The sequence below is a fragment of the Homalodisca vitripennis genome, chromosome 7 (assembly GCF_021130785.1).
Source record: "Homalodisca vitripennis isolate AUS2020 chromosome 7, UT_GWSS_2.1, whole genome shotgun sequence".
In the NCBI taxonomy this organism is placed as follows: domain Eukaryota; kingdom Metazoa; phylum Arthropoda; class Insecta; order Hemiptera; family Cicadellidae; genus Homalodisca; species Homalodisca vitripennis.
In genome coordinates, this window is record NC_060213.1 from 23212256 (window position 1) to 23238218 (window position 25963).

The 25963-nt window shown below is 36.5% G+C and overlaps 1 protein-coding gene across 7 annotated transcripts in view; it reads right to left on the minus strand.

Annotated features, from left to right (window-relative positions):
* Positions 1 to 3568: 3568 nt before the first annotated feature.
* The window catches only part of LOC124367008, a 37391-nt gene continuing 14996 nt past the window's right edge, over positions 3569 to 25963 (minus strand). For all 7 annotated transcript variants that reach the window (XM_046823677.1, XM_046823675.1, XM_046823674.1 and 4 more), the window contains 4 exons: positions 25220 to 25396; positions 15979 to 16175; positions 6173 to 6406; positions 3569 to 4013 (listed from right to left, as the gene is read on the minus strand). In XM_046823677.1, the coding sequence (XP_046679633.1) occupies positions 3938 to 4013; positions 6173 to 6406; positions 15979 to 16175; positions 25220 to 25396 (684 nt within the window). In that variant the 3' untranslated portion in view covers positions 3569 to 3937. The remainder of the gene's footprint in view (positions 4014 to 6172; positions 6407 to 15978; positions 16176 to 25219; positions 25397 to 25963) is intronic.

Genomic DNA, 25963 nt, shown 5'->3' on the forward strand with positions numbered 1-25963 from the left:
GTGTTTTTAATTTGTTATATTGTTACTATAAAAATTTAATTAAATTTCATTTCATCATTTTTTATTTGCCACAAAAATTTACAACATTGACAAAGCCATAAATACAGCTCATTATTATAGCCACTTCAAAATCTTAAAACTAACAATAATTGTTTATACAGCACAACAGTGATTGTAACAGAATACAAAAACACAATAATCAATAAAAATCCATATTTTTAATTTTAAAAAATCCATCTAAGCTATAAAATCGATTCTGCAACAGCCAGGAATAGAAATTATTTTTAAATCTGTTAAAGGGATATGAGCTAATTTGTCTTTCAACGAACTTATAAACATTCTACGATACCACAACATGACTGTTAAGGGTTTTGCTTAACCGACATTGTCCAATTTCAGCATAATTTGTATTATGCGTGTTATGGCTATGAATTCCATGTGTACATTTGAATTTTTATGTTTAAAGATAACTAAAATTCATATCATATATATATATATATATATATATATATATATATATATATATATATAAATTTATAACAGTTTGGAATCGGAAGTCCTTGAAATGTGGTTTACAATGCTCTCTAGACTCACATTTTTTTAAGAACTCTAATAGTCTTCTTCTGGAGTAATAATATTTCTTCAATCCTGGAGCAGTTAACATACAATATAAGTCCATATCTAAAAACAGATTGGAAGAAGGCAAAATATGAAGCTCTAACGTAATTTACTGGTATTATATCGTTCAGTCTACTCAAGAGATAAATAACTCGTGACAGTCTTTTATTTAAGTAATCAATGTGTGCTCCCCAGGTCAAATTTTTTCTATATTAATACCCAAGAACTTTACTATATTTGAGAAACCATCATCCAATGAATCCGAATTGTGCCTAAGATTAAATAACATTCGTTTAGTTTTGTTCTTATTAAGCAATTGCATGAAAACAATTTGAGGCATTTTTTAATGTATCATTTGCCAACAATTCAAGATCATTACAATTTTTACCGATGTAAAGAAGGTTGTGTCATCTGCATATAAAATGGTTTTCGAATGAACAGACAAAGGCAGATTATTTATATAGATTAAGAAAATTATATAGATATTTTCAAAATGTTCGCTGCCATCATTAAAAGGCAATCTTTGATTCATTATACAGGGTCTACAGAAAGTCCCCCAGCATAAGTGCCGGGAACAGCATTTTATGTTTTGTACTGCTGCAGATAAAGCAATGAAATTTTAAACAAGGACTGTACCTAAAAATCTACATTTTTATGCAAATGTAATTTTTTCAGAAAAATTCTTTTTTGCATGCTGTGATGTTTTTGGAGTTTCATCATTTTATCTAACACAAGGAATGACAACTAAGCTTATTCAAAAAGCTTAAGTTTGTAACTTTAAACCGCAGCCATTTTGGGTTTGAGGCATTGTGTTGTCCCAATAAAGACCTTTAGTTTAATGTACAACTCAACCTATGCTCTCATTTAAGGTTTTCTTCTGACTCTTTCTGGACCATCCACACTACGAATAAATTGATATTTGCTTAAAAAAAGTATATTTTTAGGTATAGTATTTATGTGTAAAGTTTAGGTGGTTCATCTGCAACAGTTCAAACAATAAAGTGCCGTTCCCTGACTTTTTGTAGAACATCATTATCATTTTCAAAGTAGGCTACTGATTATAGAAGAATAATTTCATGGCTTGAAAGAGAGATAAAAGTTTAAGGACTCTAATAAGAGAACAATTTGAAATGATTCCTTGTCACAACTTCTAATACCAATTTCTGATTCAGATAAAGAAGCTGTCTCTTCAAACATGTATTTATTAACGCTTTGAGGTCGACCGGACCGGCTAGAGTAGAATAGTGCACGAGACACTTGCTGCCCTGCACAGTCATGTTCTGTTCTTTATGATTTACTTAATACACAATTATATATACTCCAAAACCTTTTTTGGAGTGGTCTGATGATGAAACCTTTGGTGAAAGTGATGAATTAATGTAGACTGAAAACTCTTTCAATAAGGACATGCACTGTTGCATGCAATTGAAGGCAAGATGAGAGGATTATAGAATTGAAATTTAAATTGAAAGAAGCACAAGTGTAGACATAGCTTAGGAAATAGTAATTACAATACACAGCCTTAATTACATTGATAAAAACAATAATTAAGAAAATATTGCATTTTGTTATAATGAGGTTCATAATAACAACGATCAAATTCTCAGAACCAATAGCAGATAGATACATTGGGAATTAAATCAAATATTTTTTTTTTTTTTTTGCAAAGATGTTATAAATTTGATTTTGGCCAATCCAGATAAGAAATGTAGCTTTATATACTTAGAATAGCTATAAGATATATTCTTACAAATATTCTTATAAATAAGAACAGTTTGCCTTGGGAGATAAACAGTTTTAAATTTCAGAAAAGACTGGTATTCCTAAATAATTTATCTGGACTTTGCTAAGTAGAATAAAATTTAGTTTTTAATTGATGAGGTATAATTGTTTCTTTTTTAACCCTGAAAGTTGGCAGTCGTTCAATTTTTAACGACGCAGACACAGACACGGACCACCGCTGTAGTGGCAGATGTTAAAAATTCAACATCATGACGTTGACAAATGATTCATTTGTTAAACATTTAACATCAAGGAAATTGATAATATTGAGATACCATTGAAACAACGCAGAGTTGTTTTTTCAGCACAAAACTTTTTTGTTCTTATTCTCCCTTCTAATCAGGTGTTATTTGTGATCGTTTTTAGTTCGTTCTCGTCTGCTGAGTGTACAATTACTATGTCCTTATCTTTGTCCAATAAAACATTTATTTAAATGGTTGAATTTGATTTATTACGTGAAGAATGATAAACTTAGTTGAGATGATGAAACCTGTGACTGACACTAATACTGCAGATCTGTCATGGCACTAAGTACTATAGTTATGAGGAAGGCGATACAATTTTAGAGAACATTGTCACAGGTGATGAGACATGGGTTTCTCACATAACTCCAGAAACGAAATGTTAGTCAATGGAATGGCGTCACAGACACCGCCAGTTAAAGTCAAGGCCAAACATACAACCTTAGCCTCCCTTACTTATGTTTGCTGTAAGGTCTGCGTGGGATGTGCAGTTCTGGTGGTATTAGAGACTGGAGTGAATTTACCACGTAAAGTTAGATTATGAACCACTATGTGTATATATATATCTGCTTGTCTATAATGTGAGAGGAATTATTAGTAAGTTTGATCGGCAATTCAACACACTCACATGAAGTAACACATATTTTGTTATTTTATTTCAAAATCTTATTTTTACATAATTATTGCGCACTGACAAAAGACAGTTTTACGGCTAAAGTATTTTTCCCGCACACACACCCGTCTATTAGTTTACTCCCGTGTCTTCCGCGAAGTATAGAGGACTATAGCTGACTGGGGTCCCGTATCTGTCCCAGGTTTGTGTTTATAGCATCCGCCTCCGTCTCCTGGACTTGGCTTGAAGAATATCATGACAAATGTTAAACAAAGGTGGGACTTGTTAAAAAAATAAAGAAAGATGTCAGGAATTAAATAAAACAATTTTACTTTAATCTGTTATTTAGTGTTTAATAAATTGGACCATACTTTCCAAATTACCCTCATAAACATGTACCTTTTTCCAATACCGAAAAATTTTTATACTGAAAATTTAAGTATAAATTGCCAACATACTAATACTTTTGGACTATTTAGAATGTCGACAGTTAACCTATCAATAATCTGTAAAACACTATAATATTTACAAAACTAAATCATACAATATTAATCTTCATACACCTTAAAATATAAAGTAAGTTACTAAAACTCTAAGTAAATAAGTTACAATATCATCAAAAACAATTTTTTAATGAACCAAACAGTCCATCCACTCTCCAAAGACACACATCACAGATTCACTAATACAGCACTTTAGCCCTCTTCACAGCTCTATGAACCATTTTGTAGTTGACATACGGGGCATAGATTGGGTACCTGTAACAGAGTATTAAGTTAAATACAATTTCTATATACACTTGCATACAAAATTACTATAAACTATAAAACAACATAATTATTTCGGTTAGGCTGTAGTTTTATAATATTGGCTAGTTGGTAAAAAATTATGCTTATTCAAAAAGTTTCATTTTACAGAAAGAACTGACACATGTGTATTTATGTTACCTGAAAGGAAAAGTTCTCCGGCAACACTGTTGATAAAAGCATCTGTCATGCTTTCTTTTCCTGCTGTTTCTGACAAAAAGGCCTGTGTTCTGTGTTTAACTTGAGATGATAAGTAAGGTGAAGTAAATGGTAACATACACATAGCATAAGTGTTTTTGTTAAGACCGGACCAACATTGAATTGCACATCTTTTGACTTCCACTACTGATGACAATGTTGATCACATTTGAGACCATTGCAAGTGCAAACAATACAAATATATCAAAGCTATAAGTTTTGAACTTAAAATTTTACATGAGAATGATCATATTACACCCAATCAAAAGCATAAATTGTGTTTCCTCCATGTAAGAGAAGGAAGAGTAAACATTTCCTAAAGCATAATTGATATGGTTTATGGTGTCGGTGGCTTCTTAAGGAAAGGTTTGACAGGTGATAGAGAAATAATACCGGGTCATCGAAAGAGGTGGCCTTAATTTTGATTCTTTATTGTAAAAGAAATAGTTAAGCGATGTGTGCGAAACAAACGTCATAATGCAGACGAATTGTTCGAGTTTTAATTCCGCCATTGGGCTGACCTTAAAGTGAGCTCTGCGCATGCGCAGGCTTGGCGTACATTGGCTGTCGCCATTCTAGTCAGTAGAGGCGTCGCAGTCATGGCAAGTGTGCAGCAAAAAGCTCAGTGTGTTTTGTGGTATGCTGATTTGAAGTCAGTGACTCTTGTGCAACGACGTTTTCACCTAACTTATGGACAAAACCACCTACTAATAAACATATTCTTCATTGGTATAGGCAGTTCAAAGACACAGGAAGTGTAGACATAAAGAAATCGCCCGGCCGGCCTAGAACATCTGAGGCAGTCGTGCTTGCGTAGCCCCAAGAAGTACGTAGCTCGACGCAGTTTAGAACTAGGTATACCAAAAGTCACAATTCAAAATGTAATTCATAAACGTCTGAGACTACATGCGTACAAAATTCAATTGCAGCATTAAATTAAACCCACAGACCGACCTAAATGTGTTGACTTTGCTGCTGAGATGCTAAATCGCATTGACAATGATCCAAATTATCTCAACGGGATTTGTTTTAGTGATGAGGCAACCTTTCACATTAATGGCAGTGTTAACCGACATCATTGCAGAATCGGGGGTTCTCAACAACCCAATGATGTGTTTGAGTACGTCCGTGATTCACCCAAGGTAAACGTGTGGTGCGGTCACATGCAGGATCGTGTTGTTGGCCCATTTTTTTTTTTGCTGAAGACAATCCGTGGAACTAACTACTTCAACAAGATGGAGCACCACCTCACTACAGTCTTGTGTGTGAAGCTCTCAACAGAAGATTCCCTAATCAGTCGATTGGTAGAGGTGGTCCTCTTGTGTGGCCGCCAAGGAGCCCTGACTTAACTCTCTTTTGGGGTTACACAAAAAACATTGTCTACACTCACAATATATGCCTGCAACATCTAAAGTACCGAATCACCGATGCAAAAACAACTGTGACTCATGACATGATAAAGAGGACCTGGACGGAGCTGGAGTATTTCTTCGTTGTGTGTCGTGCCACAGGCGGAGCTCACATCGGAAACATACTAAATATGTAAAATAAAACTTTAATGATTTTTTCTATCTTTTGGTGTAAAAAAATTAAATTATTTTTATTGCACTCTGAGTTATAAAAAATCAAAATTAAGGCCACCTTTTTCGATGACCCTGTACTTTACTGAATAGGAATTATGAACAGAACAAAAATTTTATGAATAAAGAAAATAATTTATTGGAAAAAATTAGGATGTTTTGATGAAAATAAATGGATGAAATGCTTGATGCCTCAGCACTTTTTACAGGAACTGCTACTGACCAAGGGAAAGGAAATTTCCCTTCAAGGAGCATCTGGTTGAATAACTTACTACTTCTCACAATGCTTCAGTCTAAATTGGCACAAATCACTTAGATAAACATAGTTTTCACCTGGAAATTGTTTGGTTATAAATTTCTCTGAAAGGTCGAATTTCTCTCTCAGGTTTTCTAGCCTCCTTCTTCACCACTGCGAGAATGGCTATGACAAACTTGCGTATCATGATGCGTCGTGGGTTAGGCTGATGGTTGTGGGTGTAGTGTGAGGGGGTGAACTCGACCTTTCCTTCCTCCCTCATTACTGCTGTCGCTCTACAGCCGAACTTTGCTCTTGAACACCTCAGATACCTGTGGAACAATAACCCTTCATTGCTTATGAGGATCGATATCTCAGTTTATTGTTCACAAACTATTGGGAAACAATTACTATCTTCTGTTTATTTAGAGTTAATTAATAAATAGCAACGTCAACCCAATAATCTCAAAACTAATCATGAAAAGACAGATTACATCAACTTCTGTTTACGTGGGTTGAATACTTATGAAACCCCAACAGTAACGGTAGATAATATGTTCTGGAAGAAATTGATTCTGCTAAATTTCTAGGAATACACCTAGATAAAGGGTTAACCTGGAAAGTTCACAGAGAAAGTGTATGTGCTAAATTGGCAACTGGAATTTGTGTTCTTCGAAATTTATCAAAGCTTTGTACGTCTGATGTCTTAATGATGGCTTACTATGGATTAATATTTCCATACCTGTCATACGGAATTTCTCTGTGGGGCAGTTGTGCCATATCGAACTTGGAAAGAGTATTCAGACTGCAAAAAAAAACTGTTCAAATGATCGCAAAATTGAACAACGGAGAGTCATGTTGAAGTGCCTTCAGGGAACTCAACTTGCTACCTCTACCCAGCTTGTATATTTTAGAGACTTCATTTTACTGTTGATTTCAGTGTATATTGACACAGGGCAGTGATATACATAGATACGAGACAAGAGCTCGGGAGCGCAATCGAGCCCGACAGCAGCATTTGAAAACCTCCCGTCTCAAGCTGGGATCAAATTAACAATCTCCCTAAAACACTAAATTTAGAAAAAAAAAACAAAAAATTTAAAACACTACCTGGTTTCTTGTGGTTTTTATTCAGTTGGCGAGTTCATGGAGCACACTTGGGATTGATATTCGCGGCGGTGTTGCAATCCTGGGGGTTGATCCCATGAATTATGAATTTTGTTTCTTTGTATGTGTATGAATGTGTGCCTGCGTACAAGTGTATGGAAAGTCAAGTGAATAGATTTAGTTTTTAAGATAAATACCATAAAAAATTGGTATTATTGACTATTGCAATACAATGTAATATATATTGACAATGCAATAAATATAATATTGTATTATATTCTATAACTCCTCTAATATTAAGTACATTGTATTGGTCACTGGTGTAACTAGAACTTGGCTTTGGGGGATTTATCTAATTGAAAAGCACACTACACAAGGGGGTTATGGAATTTATCTAAATCAATCAATTTAAATAAATTAAAGCTAATTCAAAGTAAAACATTTAAATACTGTATTTGAAAAAGGTTGGTCTTATGTTTATTAGTTGTTAGGGTTTCAGGAGGTGTTACATCCACTGTTACACCACTGGTGTTGATAAGAGTTAATTCATCACATTCTTTAAACCAACTTGAAGAGTGTAACATTTAGCTTTAATATTGAGATAATTATATTAATTCTCAACACCTAAATAGAATTCAGTGATGGTTCAGAGTTCAGGCAGTGCGGATCGCTCAGCTCTTATCTCTCTCTGTGTCCCTTTGCAGGGTTTTAAGTTCGCGATACTGGAGTTGTGTGTGCGTTAACTATCGTAGTTAGTGGATCACTTGGTGGAGTTTTAATTTCGCAATTTGTCTATATTTTTATTAATTTGTTTGTTTATTTGTTAATTATGTCGAGTTGTGGCGTTTGTGTGAAGGCCGTCACCGGTAAACACCTAAAGTTGTTGTGTGCTGACTGTGGGCGTTTGTTTCATGGAAACTGTGTTAACATGAGCAAAGTGGATATCGAGACTCTCACTAATGAGGACATCGCCTGGAGGTGCAACCCATGTGCTGCAATCCGACGTCGCAGTATGAGACTGGAAGTACAGGCTGAGCAAGGTAAACTGTCACTTGAAGATGTCATGCAGGCAATCAATGAAATAAAATCTGACCAGAAAGTAATAATTGCTGACTTCAATAAATCACATGAGAGCCTTGACACCAAGCTCGCCGAAACTGCTGCTATTTTGAGGAGCCAGGTGGATGAAATGAAGAAGTATAGGGAAGGGATGGAGAAGTTGGAGGCGGAGAATAAAGCGTTGAGGAATGAGATTGCTGCTTTGGAGACCCGCGTAGAGGAACAAGAGATGTACTCCAGGAGGAACTGCATCGAGATCCAGGGCATCCCTGAGGAGCCTACAGAGACTGTCGACGACGTGGTTGACATCGTGGTTAAAGTTGGGAAAGCGGTTAACATGGACATCAACGCCACGATGATCGACGCTTGTCACCGTCTGGGGAAGAAGAATGATGCGGCTCGCAGAGGACCCCGTGGCATCATTGTGAAGTTTGTCCGTCGGCTTGACAAGGAGGAACTCCAGAAGAGGAAGCATCAGAAGAGGGATCTCTCAACGCGGCATCTTGGAATGGCTATGGACTCCACAATCTACCTCAACGAGTCACTGACACCTTCAAGGAGGAGGTTGTATGCGCTCGCTCGTCAGGCGAAAAAGGACAAAGGGTACAAGTATGTGTGGCACCGGGGAGGAAAAGTTTTCCTAAGAAAAGAGGACAATGCACCTGTCATACAAGTATGTAACCAGGCTGACCTTGAAAGGCTTTAGTACTATTCTTGTATTGTAAGTATGTATTTAATTATTGATTCCATAACTTTAATTTGCTGTGTAATTGATGAAATTAATTATGAATTTTTTTGTGACATGTATTGTAATATTTTAGTTTAATTTTTCTCTAAAGGCAGTCCAAAATTTTATTAATAATAAAAAAATTGAACTTAATTAATGATACTAGTTTTGAAGAGATAAATTGTTTCGATAGAACTTTTATGGTTATTCATCAAAATATTCGCAGCATGAGGCATAACTTTGATAGCCTGCTAGTACACCTATCTTCTTATAAAAGACGACCCGATTTTATATTCCTTTCCGAGATATGGATTAAAGATTCCGAAGCGAATCTGTACCAAATTAATGGCTATACGCTATTTTTAAAATGTAATAATAAATATAGAGCTGGTGGAGTCGCTGTCTATGTTCATGACTCGTTTGTTAAAAGTGTAAATTTTATTTCAACTACTAATTATTTTCAAACAGCAGATGTTTTATCGTTCTCCGTTAAAATTGATTCATATGAATGGTTTTTTATGGTTATATACAGGTTGCAACATTATTCTATTCCTGCGTTTTTATCTGAGCTACAAACATTTTTAGAAAATGAACTAAAATTAAAAAGAAGTGCTTGTATAATTGGTGACATGAACATTAATTTACTAATCAATAGTAGTGCAGTAGACGATTACGAAATGTTGATGGCTAGTCATGGATTTGAGTCGATGATCAATGAGCCTACAAGAATTGCAGAGCGTTCTGAGACATGCATTGATCATGTTTATGTTAAACTTGCCTGCAAAGACAAGACAATGATCAGTGCTGCGGTAGAGCATGCTCACATAACCGACCACTCGCTGACAGCCGTGTGGGGGTGGGTTGAGGGGGGGCGCCCCTCCTCACCCGGTCCTCGAACAGCTGATAGCACAAGTAAACAATACCGCATCAACTATAAATATCTTAACGATGTTCTCGACCAAACTGACTGGGCACAAGTGTATGGAACGGAAAACGCGTCTGATGCTTTTGATAAGTTTTATGATTTGTTGCAAGTTGCGATTAGTGCAAGTAAAGCTGAAATTGAACTAAGAAATAAATGTGTTAAGTTGAAACCTTGGATCAACGATGGAATCTGTAAGCGTATCATATTTAGAAATAAACTGTTTAAGAGATTTAAAAAGCACAGAAACCAACAAGGTGACAGGTTTAATATTTTTTTCATTCGCTTTCGAAATAAACTGAACAAAGACATAAAAGATCTAAAAAATGCTTATTATAAAAATCTGTTTGAAAAAAGCAAAGGTAACCCAAAACAAACTTGGAATATTTTAAATGAAATAACTGGTCAAAAAAGTAAACAAATCGATTATTCATTGGAAATAGGACAAAATGAAATTACTAGAGATCCTAAAATAATAGCTGATAAATTCAACAACTATTTCCTAACGGTTGTTGATAGCTTAGCCGACAGTATTGAAGAACCGACAAATTGTGAATTTTTGCCTTATGCCGGGTCATTCCCTAAGAATTACGAAATGCGTTCTATGTTTCTGGAACCTGTACTCTTACAGGACCTGCAAGACGCTGTCAACTCATTAAAGAATGGCAAGTCTCCCGGATTAGACGGAATTAGTTCAACTTTAATTAAACACACATTTCCTAAAATTTGTTATGTTCTTTTATTTATAGTAAATTTAAGTTTTCAAACAGGAGTTTTTCCGGAAAAATTGAAGTCAGCAGTTGTTATTCCGATTCACAAGAAAGGCCCCTCAACAATTTGTAGCAACTTCCGCCCTATCTCTTTGGTTTCTACCATATCTAAGGTCTTAGAGAAAATTATGAAGCGAAAATTGATTAATTTCCTCACTTTGACGGAGTTTTTTAGTCGCAATCAGTATGGGTTCAGAGAGGGCGTGAGCACCGAAACTACACTTTTAAATTTCATTGGATTGATATCTGAGGGACTTGACCAAAACAAACATGTTAGTGGGCTGTTTTTGGACATAAAAAAAGCCTTTGACACTGTTGATCACGGAATATTATTGGGAAAAATGTTTGACTGTGGGATAAGGGGAGTTGTTTTAAATTGGTTTCAAGATTATTTAAAATCTAGAAGACAGTGTGTAAAAATTAATGGAGTTTTCAGTGCAATGGGTGAAATTAAGTGTGGTGTACATCAAGGATCAGTTTTAGGCCCTACTCTTTTCTTAATTTACATCAATGATCTTTGTAATGCTAGTCTTCAGGGTAGTATAACTTGTTTTGCTGACGACACTGCTTTGTGTTATTCCAGCTCCAGCTGGGGTGATATAGAGCTTGCTATGAATGTTGATCTCAAAGCGCTAAAGTGGTGGTTTTGTAAAAACAGAATGGTTCTTAGCCCTGAGAAGACAAGTTATATTAATTTTAGTTTAAGAGGTCAAGTGCCTTTTGACGCCGGTGCAATTATTTATAAATGTTTTAATTGTCTTTGCAATAATTCTATATGCAATTTATCTTGTAAACCGGTTGCAGAAGCAAGTGAAGTTAAATATCTAGGCGTAGTGTTAGACAGAGAATTAAACTGGAATAACCACATATTAGTATTGAAATCTAAATTAAAAAATTATTTACGAGTTTTTTATTTTCTGAGGAATTTTTGTGACAAAGAGATATTACGTCTTTTTTATTTTTCATTGGTAAACAGTCGGTTAGACTATGGTATTTCGTGTTGGGGAGGCACTTACAAGACAAAGCTACAGCCTATTTTGAAACTTCAAAAACATTTTATTAGAATTATAGTAAACAAACCTAAAACTGAAACCTCATTCCCTCTATTTGTCAGCCTTAATATTTTACCTCTAAGATTTATGTTTGTGTACAAAACTTTAAAGTTGTTCTACGATAAGAGTGGAAACCTACCGGATGTTGACATTAATGAGTATAGGTTTAAACTTCGCAATGCAAATAACTTTAGAACACCTAAACCACAAAAAACATTTTTTACTAAAACTTACTTTTTTTTAGCCCCAAGAATATTTAACAAAATTCCTAATGAAATAAAATTTAAAAAGTCAAAATTCTGTTTTTTGAAGACATTAAAACAATGGTTGTTTTCTTTCTGCGACATTGAGGTTTTAATTGAGGTTCAGGAATAAATGAATTAAATTTTCATTAATTTTCCAAGCATGGTCCACAAAATTTACCCTGAAATAGATTCCAGTAGCATGTATTATCTTACACATGATTACAAAATTTCAATAAAATAGCTTATAGGGACTTTTTTCTTTTTAAATTTAACTGTCTGAACTTTTTATTTTTTTTTTAGTTTTTAATAATATAATTACACGGTGTCCTCTAAACAGGCTTGCCTTGGAGGCCCTAAATTTTCTCAGGATTTAAAATATTGTTTTATATGTACATATTAAAAATGTTATTAGTTTTTCTTCCTCTAGTTGTGTATTTTGTTAGCTTTTATCTGATGTATACTTTAATTAACATTCATATTGTAGTTGCTGTAATGTACATAGTAGTTAAGACAACAATTTGGACAAAGGTTTTTTTTAGTTTGTATAATTTGATATTTTTTTTCTTCATTAAGGTCAGACCTGGGAGAGTTTTTGTTTTGTTTTGTTTTTTTTTTTCACGCTCTGTAACTACTGTATGTATTTATGTTATCCTGAGAAAATAAATTTATTCTTATTCTTATTCTAATTATTATTACTAATCTAAAATCTAAAAATAATAAGGGCATTAAATAAACTACTTCAATGACAAAGCTCTGCTGTATATGAACTCAAAATTATTTCATAAAATCAATCAATATTTTATTCATTATACATTTTACAGCATTAACAATGTATATTTTAAATAAGTTTTAACATTTATATAAAGAATAATAAATCAAAACAAAAATATAGGGTCAGCATATAAGTTTTGAGATATGCATTGTTATAGTCAACCTCATCTAATTGCCTAATGAAATACAATATACAAGCTTGCATGAAACCTAGGTGAAGCTTTTTACATTCCTACAGTACTGTGTATCAACTGTGTGCAAAGTTCAAAGTCATCAACTCATGGATTTATAAAGCATTTAAACTTCAGAATTAATTTAAATTCAACTTCAAAAGTGCATTGACCGCTGGAGGACAATTGTGAACACACAACTTCTCGTACCTCAACACTCTTTAGGTGACTCTTTTGATAACAGTGATAACAAAATAAATGGTAATTAATTATTTTAATAGTAATCAACATTAAAAAATTATTATTTCCCATAGGAAAGTAACCAATCCACTATGTTGTCTTTACTAAGTACATTTAAGTACACATCTATAAGTACTAAATAGTACAGATATTATTCACTCAGAGAACTTACACTGTACCATTGACAGTCCTGTTCCTGTTATACATGTAACCTTCACTGTCGGCTATACTTCATAAATCTGTACCTACTATAAGTACTAAATAGTACAGATATTATTCACTCAGAGAACTTACACTGTACCATTGACAGTCCTGTTCCTGTTATACATGTAACCTTCACTGTCGGCTATACTTCATAAATCTGTACCTACTATAGGTACTAAAGACTACAGGTATTATTCACTCAGAGAACTTACACTGTACCATTGACAGTCCTGTTCCTGTTATACATGTAACCTTCACTGTCGGCTATACTTCATAAATCTGTACCTACTATAAGTACTAAAGACTACAGGTATTATTCACTCAGAGAACTTACACTGTACCATTGACAGTCCTGTTCCTGTTATACATGTAACCTTCACTGTCGGCTATACTTCATAAATCTGTACCTACTATAAGTACTAAAGACTACAGGTATTATTCACTCAGAGAACTTACACTGTACCATTGACAGTCCTGTTCCTGTTATACATGTAACCTTCACTGTCGGCTATACTTCATAAATCTGTACCTACTATAGGTACTAAAGACTACAGGTATTATTCACTCAGAGAACTTACACTGTACCATTGACAGTCCTGTTCCTGTTATACATGTAACCTTCACTGTCGGCTATACTTCATAAATCTGTACCTACTATAAGTACTAAAGACTACAGGTATTATTCACTCAGAGAACTTACACTGTACCATTGACAGTCCTGTTCCTGTTATACATGTAACCTTCACTGTCGGCTATACTTCATAAATCTGTACCTACTATAAGTACTAAATAGTACAGATATTATTCACTCAGAGAACTTACACTGTACCATTGACAGTCCTGTTCCTGTTATACATGTAACCTTCACTGTCGGCTATACTTCATAAATCTGTACCTACTATAAGTACTAAAGACTACAGGTATTATTCACTCAGAGAACTTACACTGTACCATTGACAGTCCTGTTCCTGTTATACATGTAACCTTCACTGTCGGCTATACTTCATAAATCTGTACCTACTATAGGTACTAAAGACTACAGGTATTATTCACTCAGAGAACTTACACTGTACCATTGACAGTCCTGTTCCTGTTATACATGTAACCTTCACTGTCGGCTATACTTCATAAATCTGTACCTACTATAAGTACTAGATTCAAGATTCAAGATTCAAGATCTTTATTGGTCTTTAAACACATTCAATAGTGCAATGGACTTCGTCAAGTTACTAAAATATTCTAAACTAAAACACTAAACTAAAACTAAAAACAAACTACTCAGATTCTACCTACTCAATCCAGCCTACCAGCAAATATATAGATCTATACAATTAATAACAATAATAACCAAACAACCAACAGATCTATATAAATTAACAATAATAAATAACTATTAACACATTTAACATGGATAAAATTTTAAAAGTCAACAATATTAAAACTAAATAAATAATAAATAACTGAATAAATAAATACATTGAGAGACAAAATTTAAAAAATTATTCATTTATGTATATACAGATAAGTTAATAAATTAAAATACATACTATATCATGAATAAATAAAACAAATACAAACAAACAATTACGGTTTATAATTTAACAAATCAATGGGACACACAACGAATATTAATTTTAAAAGCATAAACATGTAATATCGCTGCTTAAGAAATCTGAGACTGAGTAATAAATATTATTCTTGAACCAGTTCTCTAATACTCTCTTAAAATTGTTTAAAGGTACAATCCATGCATTTTGTGGTAATTTGTTAAACAGTTTAATTTTCATAAAAATATGGCTACCTCTAGTTTTTTCTAATCTTACTTGAGGAAGATCTAAAAAAATACTTCCTCCTTGTATTATACCCATGTACTTGTTCCCTAATTGTAAAGCTGGGGAGGACTTCTTTTACACTTACTAAACAACAGTAAATATAAAGATTTGGCAGTGTCATAATTTTATACTCTCTAAATAGAGGAACACAAAGACTACTAAAGACTACAGGTATTATTTACTCAGAGAACTTACACTGTACCATTGACAGTCCTGTTCCTGTTATACATGTAACCTTCACTATCGGCTATACTTCATAAATCTGTACCTACTATAGGTACTAAAGACTACAGGTATTATTCACTCAGAGAACTTACACTGTACCATTGACAGTCCTGTTCCTGTTATACATGTAACCTTCACTGTCTGCTATACTTCATAAATCTGTACCTACTATAGGTACTAAAGACTACAGGTATTATTCACTGAGAGAACTTACACTGTACCATTGACAGTCCTGTTCCTGTTATACATGTAACCTTCACTGTCGGCTATACTTCATAAATCTGTACCTACTATAAGTACTAAAGACTACAGGTATTATTTACTCAGAGAACTTACACTGTACCATTGACAGTCCTGTTCCTGTTATACATGTAACCTTCACTGTCGGCTATACTTCATAAATCTGTACCTACTATAAGTACTAAAGACTACAGGTATTATTCACTCAGAGAACTTACACTGTACCATTGACAGTCCTGTTCCTGTTATACATGTAACCTTCACTGTCGGCTATACTTCATAAATCTGTACCTACTATAAGTACTAAAGACTACAGGTATTATTCACTCAGAGAACTTACACTGTACCATTGACAGTCCTGTTCCTGTTATACATGTAACCTTCACTGTCGGCTATAACTTCTCGTATTTGTGGAGCTCTTTGTCTTATCTCAGTCACATCAAAATCCTCAATACCGCTGTGACTATCCTCTTCTTCTCTGACACTTGAATTGAGGTCACCAAAAACCTCAGCAGGAATGTCGTTTTCATGATAGACCTACATGTAGAAGAGCAGTTTACAAACAATGTTGGTTTGTAGAAGATATCACATATGAGATATACAGTTGGTGGGCTAAAACCATAATTAATAACAAAATGCTCATTGCACGCTCTATTTTCATTTGAAGAATGTAAATCCTGTTTTTGGCACATAAGCTTGCTTACAACCAAAATTTGTAAGGGTTCATCTAATTTGTAAGGTGTCATCCAATATTAAATAGGTTTACCATTCTGATCTGTTAATTATAAAAGTATTCTAGAAGCTTTCCATTAACTGGATTTTAGAGCTTTGACCTGTAATTGATTAAAGTAACATGTGCAAAGAAATTATCTCGCAACAAATAAAGTATCTACCGTCAACTTGTTGACAACTACAAACAGTCAGCAGTGACTATTTGTAGCTTTAAATGTAAATACTACAGATACTAGGCGTACAATCACGAAATTGGCCACTCCGTGATGACATCACGTTTTTAATAAGAAACCATGAATTATAACACTTGCTTTAGGGTGCGAAGTGGCGGGGTCTTCATACCCCAACACATGTGCCAAGCCAGAGCGTCCACGAAGCACACGCACAGCCACCTTCTCTCTTCTTGAGTGCTGTACTTTTCGTGCGCGTGCACCTGGGAACTGCCTGATCCAAATCTTGTCTTCTTTTATAATTCCGATCAGGCTGAGCTGATCTGGCGGGCTTTCTTTTGAACTATCCAAATTTTTAACTTTCTTTTCCCACTACTCTCACCTGTCGGGTAATCTTCCCAACAATCTATCTTAAGCTATTCTAATTCTAATTTTCCTTCTGTTAATCCAAGCCAAGGTGGAACAGCATATGCCGAGGGCTGCGTGATCAAGGGAGAGCTTGGTCGTAAATATGCGAACTCTGGATACCTGGCGACCTCCAGTTTAAACCTAGCCTTCCCCAAGTAGAGCGGGACAATGCTTGGGGTGACCTTTAGATCTCCGCTACTCGTGGGAACACAATGAGTACAGAATTTACAGAAAAACAAACAAAACCAGAGAGCTCTTGTAGCACTCAAAAAGTGGATGAAAATTCACGAAACACAGAGGGATTGATGATGGGCTCTGACCCTAGCAATCCTGACCAAACCCAAAAAACAGGCGGACTTCCTAGTAGAAGTCCAATAGCCTCCGACTCGGTCAGAGTCGAAACAGATGAAGAAGATGCGATACTGGAGGGCGATCACCAGAAGGAAGAGGGAGCAAAAGTCGAGAGACAGCTCCCAGCACTGCCTAAGTTATGTGGAGCCGCCAGGAAACGCATGGTCTGGTTCCGAAAAAGAGGGTACTCCCAAGAAGAAGCCAGGGAATTGGCCTTAAAACCAATCCCAGAAGAAAGAAATAAGAAACTGAACAAACAAAAAGAGGGAAAGAAACCGAAAAGACCTCACTCTGATGGATCCACTCCGGAGGCCAATCAGAGGAAGAAAACAAAGAACGAAGGAAATCAAGGGGTACGCAAGGAGCAATCTGGACAACCCCAGAAACCTTCATACAAACAAGCGGTAGCTGGTATAAGGGTAGGGGTCTTGCACTCCAATTTTCCCGAGACACTACTCACAACTGAACAGATGGAGAAGATCCAGAGCTTCATCCTGGAAGCTATCGTGGAGGAACAGGAGGGTCCCTACTCTCCAAGATTCTACGGTATCAACAGGAGACAAGGGGTTCTAATCTTCACCTGCGAAAACACTGAAACAGCAGAATGGCTTAAAGGAAAGCAAGACTCCCTAAAGCCTTGGGAAGAGGCCAGTCTAAGGATAGTACCAGAGGAAGAAATCCCTCGTGCGAGAATCGCGACTGTCTATCTTCCTGACAGCATACATGACACAACCGAAAAGATAATGAAGCTCTTAAAAGGACAAAACAAAGAGCTATCTGTCGGAGAATGGAATGTTCTGCGGAGGGAGAGAAGCGACGAGGGGAAGTCTGTCCTACTCACCCTGGCAGTCGACTGCGCTACAGCGAACAAACTTGAGAAGGAAGGTCCATGGATCGGCTACAAGTTTGGGAAAGTTCAGCTTAGACTGAAGAAAAAACATCAAGAAAACATAGAACAACCCACAAGGGAAGAGGGGACTACAGAGAAATCTGAGACGGTCACCACAGAAAAAATGACCGCTGAAGAGATGGAAGTGGAGGAGGCCACGAAGGTGTCAGAGCAATCTGTACATACCTTACCTAAAAGGTCTACTCCACAAGCCAGAGCAGCGGTCGAAGAAGAAAGACCCACCTGTTCTCTCTTCTTGAAGAAGGGACCTTCACTCAAAGGACCATCCGTCTCGGCTCGAGGAAGAAAAGGGGATAAAGTCTCCAAGCAATCCAGAAGAAGAGACGGGGATGGACCACCTGGGGGAGGTGGGAAGAAGGCGTAAGTATGCGCCTAATACAGATAAACCTACACCATGCAAAGGGCGCAACTGACATCTTGGGAAGAAGGTTTATCTCAACAGGCCTGGATATCGCCCTAATCCAGGAGCCTTGGATCTATAGAGGTTGCATCAGAGGACTGACAACTCAGGTAGGTAATCTCATTTATGATCGAACAATTGAAAACCCAAGAACTTGTATTCTAACTTCAAAACTAATAACAGTCTTTCCGATTACAGATCTAATAACAAGGGATCTGGTGGCGGCTACAGTGAAGGTGACTTCACTGCAAGGGGACAGAGAGGTTACTATAGCCTCAGCTTACTTCCCCAACCCGTCAACAAGCTGCCCACCAAAAGAACTAGAAAGACTATTGCAGAGCTGCAGAGACAGAGGCTCGGCCCTCATTCTCAGCTGCGACTGCAATGCTCACCACACGTATTGGGGAAGTACGAACACAAACAAGAGAGGTGAGGAACTTCTACAGTTTATGTTCAGCAATGATCTAGTGTTAGAGAATAGAGGGTCAAGCCCAACCTTTATAACTAGAAATAGGAAAGAAGTCCTGGACATAACACTATCTACAGGACTAAAAAACATAAATATAGTAAGGTGGCACGTCTCCAAGGAGGCCTCACTATCGGACCACTGTCCAATTAGGTTCGACATAGAGGAGACAGGGGAAAGATACGTGACCCACAGGGTTCCTAAATCGACCAACTGGAGAGGTTACAGAGAGTCCCTGGCAGAAGAGTTGGAAGAAATAGGACCCTTGCAGAGAAATGAATTTGAATTAGAAAGGTCTGCACAAATAGTAGAGCAAGCTATAATAAAGGCCTACGAGAAAAACTGTCCTCCCAGGCAAAACCGGTTGAAGAGGGATGTGCCGTGGTGGACTGGGAGGTTGGAAACATTAAGAAACAAAACGAGGAAATTATTAAAATGGGCAAAAAGGACAGACGACTGGCTCCCTTATCTACAGGCCCAAAATGAATATAAGAAAGAACTAAGAACAAATAAAAGAAGAACCTGGAGGAATTTCTGTAAAAATATCAACAGTCTTCCCGAGGCATCCAGGCTTCAAAAAACTCTCCAAACGGAGCATACAAATCCTATGGGGACTCTAGTAAAGGACAACGGTGACCTAACAATGAACAGGAAGGAGACCTTAGAACTACTTCTGGAGACACACTTCCCGGGGGGTCAACTAACTCGTAATGAGGATACTTATTCTCTATATGGGGGGGGATCCAGTCGGGAGGTGGCAAAAGCCAGACAGGTGTCTAACAGACTATTCACACACGAAAGAATTAAATGGGCGATAAGATCGTTCAAGCCGTTTAAATCTCCTGGGGCGGATGGAGTTTTTCCAGCCCTGCTTCAAGAGGGGCTGGACATTCTACTAAATACCCTTAGCATTCTATTTAGAAGCAGTTTCGCCCTAGGATATATACCAAAGAATTGGAGGATAGCACTAGTGGTGTTCTTGCGGAAAAATGACAGGGATCCAACAAAACCCAGTTCGTATAGACCCATAAGCCTAACCTCCTTCATGGTGAAAACTATGGAAAAAAATAATAAATAGACACATAAGGGACGCAATATTACTGGAACACCCACTTAGTCCCACACAACACGCATACATAGAAGGAAAATCAACCACCACTGCTCTCCACAGTTTAGTGAGAGAGGTGGAGAATACCTTCGAAAAAAAGGAAGCCCTAGTCAGCGTCTTCATGGACATTGAAGGAGCTTTCGACCGAGTAGCATATCAATCCATGAAGACTGCGATGGAACGTTTTGGAGTTTCCTCAGACGTAGTCAAATGGATAGTAGCCCTCCTAAAAAGCAGACAGGTGAAAGCCAAGTACGGGGACGAATCGGCTGCGATCACGGCCCAAAGAGGCTGCCCCCAGGGGGGAGTCTTATCTCCTCTCCTGTGGGCGATGGTAGTGGATGATCTCCTAAGAAAAGCAGAGAAGAGGGGGATAAGGCTACTATGTTATGCGGATGACCTAGTGCTTATGATTAAAGGGAAAAACACTGGCAGGCTGGAACGCCAATTACAAACAGAACTGAACTTCATAAGCAACTGGTGTCATGGGGAAGGTCTGCGGATCAACCCATCAAAAACAAACATGATTACCTTTACCAGGAAAAGGAAATTCCAGCTAGCTAAACCGGTCCTGGAGGGAATCAGCATAAACCAAACAAAAGAAGTGAAGTATCTGGGTTTAATCTTGGATGAGAAGCTCACTTGGAACTCCCATATTAGAAACAAGATATCCAAAGCAATAATGGCCCTTGGGGCCTGTAAGAGACTCTTTGGATTTAAATGGGGACTTAAACCCAAAATGATTTATTGGATTTACGAAACCATAGTGAAACCAATGGTCACATATGCTGCTTTAGTATGGTGGCCGAAGGTCGAACAAACAACAGCTGCAAAAAGGCTACAGAGTCTTCAGAGGTTAGCTTGCTTAAGCATCACGGGAGCAATGAGCTCCTGCCCAACACTAGCAATGGAAGCGGTTCTGGGTTATACTCCTCTTGGCCAGGAAGTGATGAGAACAGCTGCGATGAGCGCAATGAAGCTTCTAGGGACAAAGGTAATAAATGTTACCTCCCTAGAAGGCCATATGAAGATATTGGAAAATTTCCCTGAGGCTGAAATGCTAACCAAAGTATCTGATACTATGGTTAAGAAATACTCCTTTGAAAAAACCATACACGGTCTCTATCGGAAGTAGGGAGGAATGGATTAAAAGGGAGGCCTACCCAAAAAAAGGAGTCCTGAAGTTTTACACCGATGGTTCACTCCTAGACTCAAGGGCAGGATATGGAATACATGGACCTGGAGTTGACATGGCTGTGCCCCTGGGAAGACATGCCTCAGTTTTTCAGGCGGAGGTCATGGCAATAGATTCATGTTCTAGAAGACTCACACAGTTGGGGACTAAAGGATTATCATACCTTATACTCTCTGATAGTCAGGCTGCACTGAAGGCACTGGATACCTGTTCGATTGTTTCGAAAGCGGTCTGGGAATGCAGGAAGGCCCTAGCAGAGCTAGCAACAAGTAATAGAGTAACACTCGGATGGGTGCCGGGTCATGAAGGAATTCATGGAAACGAAAAAGCGGACATCCTCGCCAAAAAGGGAGCGGAATCCATATTGGTGGGGCCAGAGCCAGGATGTGGAATATCCTTCTCCAGCATTAAAGCTCTGGTTAAAGATTGGGAAAAGTGGACAAGATATAAGAATTGGAGCAGAGCCTCGGGTTTAAGAATATCCAAAATGTTTATCTCTCCTTATGCAAAAGGATGGACAGCTCTCCTAGACCAGAATAAGGAGGATATAAGACTGATATTAGGAATGTTGACAGGACATGGCCCTCTGAGAAAGCACCTTTTGAAGGTAGGCCTTAGTCGGAGCAGCGAATGTAGACTCTGTGGAGAGGAGGAGGAGTCAGCGGAGCACATTTGGTTGGATTGTCCTGCCATCGTAGAGACTAGGAAAAGATACCTGGGAGCATACCTCCTCAGCCCCAAGGACATCAAAGAACAGGAGCCCTTAAATCTGATTGGTTTTTGCAAAAGCCTCGGTTTTTGAGGGCAAAAATAAAAGTAAGGGAGGCGCAAAGGTCCTTTTAGGACTAAGTGCGGGGACAAAGTGTCCTCTTCCCTCAGAAGGAAAAAAAAAAAAAAAAAAAAAAAAAAAAAAAAAAAAAAAAAAAAAAAAAACACTTGCTTTAATTATAAAACTTGTTATAAGCACAAAATAAGAGCTACGAAAAGGTGGTTTTCCAAGCAGTGTAATGTAGCTCTACGCCTTTACAATTATTTTGAGGCTTGACAGCTAACAATTGGTCATAAAACTCTGCACTTCTATTGAACTGAAGCAACATTATTATAAATAGGTATGTTGATGGGTTATTATACCTAAACTATGAATTAATATTTTATAGTTCAAAACTGATGAAATTAACAAAGTTCTTCAAGAAACAAATATACAGTTTCAAAGCTTTATTTAGCACTATTGATAACCACCTGGCAATACTTGGTCACTGATTATGCTGTCCACAGAAACCGACCGATGTCACTTTTTTGATAGCTAGGTATGAGCTGCCCTAATAAAGCTATTAGTGACATAAATAATGGGCACTGCAGGTTTCTTATCTTTGGGGCCTTGGTGTTGCTCTATTAACTGTTTATAAATATAATTTGGTTTCTAGGTGAAATTTTAGAGAAAAATGTCTACATTTTATACAAAACGTTTGTGTTCTGTTAAACAAAATGACTTATGATCAAAAATAAAATAAAAATTCATAGAAGTATTTTATGCACAACAGGGATATGTTCTTTTTTAATGATATTCCAAACACAGCCATAAACCCATGACTCATCACCAGTAATAACTTTTTTAAATAGCCCCGGGTCACTTTTGATCAAATCCAGATTGCCCTGTGCGATTTCAAGTCGACAGTTCTTTTGGTCTTCTGTCAGCAGCCAAGGAACAAATTTTGCTGAAACACGGTTCATTTTTAAATCTTCGTGTAAAATGTTACAAACTGACGATTTTGGTATTCCTAAATCTTCTTCCAGCTCTCGGACAGTCAATCGACGGTTTTCATTAATTGCTGCATTTCATTAATTGCTGCATTTCATTAATTGCTGCAAGAACACGTTCAACATTTTCAGCATTTCTGGCCGTTGAAGGCCTGCCAGATCGGTCATCACTCTCCACTGATATGCGGCCATTTTTAAACCGCCTAAACCACTCTTTTATTTGTGTATCGCCCATAGACACGTCACGATAAACTTTCCGTATCATAGTAATCGTCTCTGATGCTGGATGGCCAAATTTTTGGCAAAATTTAATGCAAATGCGCTGCTCAACACATTCAGTCATATTGAAATGCGACGCATACACACGGCAGTACTGTACGGAACAGAGCGCTGTGACTCACTGAGTGACCGGATCGTATTCAATGCCTAATATGGGAAGGAGCACGCTCGCCTCTCCCCTCCAATAACCGGTTCGAGCCGATCGGTTATGCCACGGCCGCCTACTGGTCGGTGGTCAGATACTTTTTGGACAGACCTCGTATGTATATTATTTTGCATGTTTTTATCCTTTTAATTTAAGCACGTTTTCTCTTAATTAAAGAAAATAGACATAGTCATAATTATAGTCCTATTACAATTTATGTACATTTTATACTAGGGTCTTAACTTATTTGTGAATCAGTCTTTATCGCAAAGACATTGGTTAACTTTTTGCGATCCCTTACTTAAGTGACTTTGACCAAATCGCATTTCCACAACTGTTGTTGTAAACTACGAGCATGAATGAGTCTTTGTCAACTTTGTGTTGTGACCTTTTTGGCTTCAATTCGCCCCTTCAGCTAAGGAGTTCATGTAGAAACAGTAGATTTTGGCTGCAACACACGTCTACTTTAAAATTTTGATATTTTGATCCTAATTTAAATTGGTATCAGCAAATTGTAGGGGTTAAAAGTAAACTAAGTAAAAGTGTTTTTGCAATTAAACGTTTATGTGGTGAACTTGAGGAGAAAGCTCTTATACAATCTTATTTCGGACTTTTTCACTGTCACTTAAATTATGGTTTGATTGTTTGGGGCTCTTCTCCTTATGCAAATGAAGTATTCATCATCCAAAAAAAAGTTGTCAGAATATTGGCAGGAGTCAATAAATATCATAGTTGCAGAGAACTTTTTAAACGTTTTAGAATTTTGACATTATTTTCTTTATATATACAACAATGCCTACTTTACCTCCGAGCTAATTTAGAAAAAGTAAACCTAAGGAAAAATGTTCACAATTATGAAACAAGAAGTCGTAACAATATCAACTTACCTCAAACTAGGCTAGCTAAAACCGACAAAAGCCCAATGATGATGGCTATTAGACTATACAATAAGTTACCATTAGATATAAGGATGCTAAGTGATATGGAATTTAAAGCTAAACTAAATTATTTTCTATGTAAAAGATCATTCTATTCAGTGGAAGAGTACATCTCAACAGTGTGGACAAAACAAGACTTTTAGAATATTCATTGTATTACAAAAGTTGTAACATTGTATTGACGTGCCAATGTATTTGTGTGGAATATTTTCTGGCAGAATAAAATTCTTATTCTTATTCTTATTCTTTAGTACAGGCTGGAGATGGTAAGAAAAACACCTTTGCCATATAAATCAAGTTAAGTTAACAAAGAAGTATACACCAGAAAACCTTAAAAAAATACACACAAACATATTTTAACTAAATCTTTGGTATATAAACAATTTTTATGTCTATATTCAAAGAATAGAACCAATGATACCACAAATAAAATAGAATTCCGAATTTATCTATTTTTGGATTTTTTTTAAATATGATAAAATACTAATAATTGTTTACTAAATTAAACATTTTTGGTATTGACCAATAATAACAAGTCTTTATACAAATGCATTTAAAAGATGAACATTTTAACAATAGATTTCCTGTGTCTACAATAAGTATAGTTCTTTTACAAACAAGTACTTTCATTTGATAAATTGCAGTGGTTTACGTTACAATAAAAAATCTGTTTTCAAAATTAATTCTACACACTAGAAGATTATGTTTGAACAAAAGTTACCACGAAATTCGAAGAGAGTGGATAATTTTCATCTGTTACTGGTTCCTGCACAGGTATGTTTCTTTCTGGAGATTTTGAAACTTTGAAGTTCTTCTTTGTTTTGTCCCGTCTTCGATTTCGAAAAGCTCCAACTATTTTTGTTCCTGCTTTATTCTCCATAGTATCTTCTTGTAAATCCTGAAAATTACGATCATTGTCAATCTAATAAGTATAGTTGGAAAATCGGAAAATCTTTTTGATTCATCCGAGGAAAAACTTTTAACCCTACCTGATAACATTGGAACACACTGAAGAGGTGTTAGCACAAAAGAGTAATGTCTAGTCATTTTTGTACATTTTTTAGGATTAGAAGCTGAAGAAAAGTTTTTACTTCGCTTACGTCCTATAGGGATTTGTGTGTGGCTTCTGAAGTGACATATATTCAGGATGGGTACAGGTTGGGGTTGGGACCCGAGGTACAGCCACCATGGCATGCACTGTGTACGATGAGGTTCAGGTGATTGTAGGTAATACAGAGAGGGAATACATGGTGTATTACATCTATACACAGCAATGACACTGAGTGCCAACAAACTTTACCATTTAAATAAACACAATTCTCAGAAATCTAAGAGACTTCTCATTAATAAAGTCTCTCTTGTAGTCTTCTGGTTGTCAATCCATAACTTTTCTCCTAAAACATCTTTAGACAGCAGTAATGGATTTGTGATGTTACTATTTGTGATGTGACACTATATTACTATT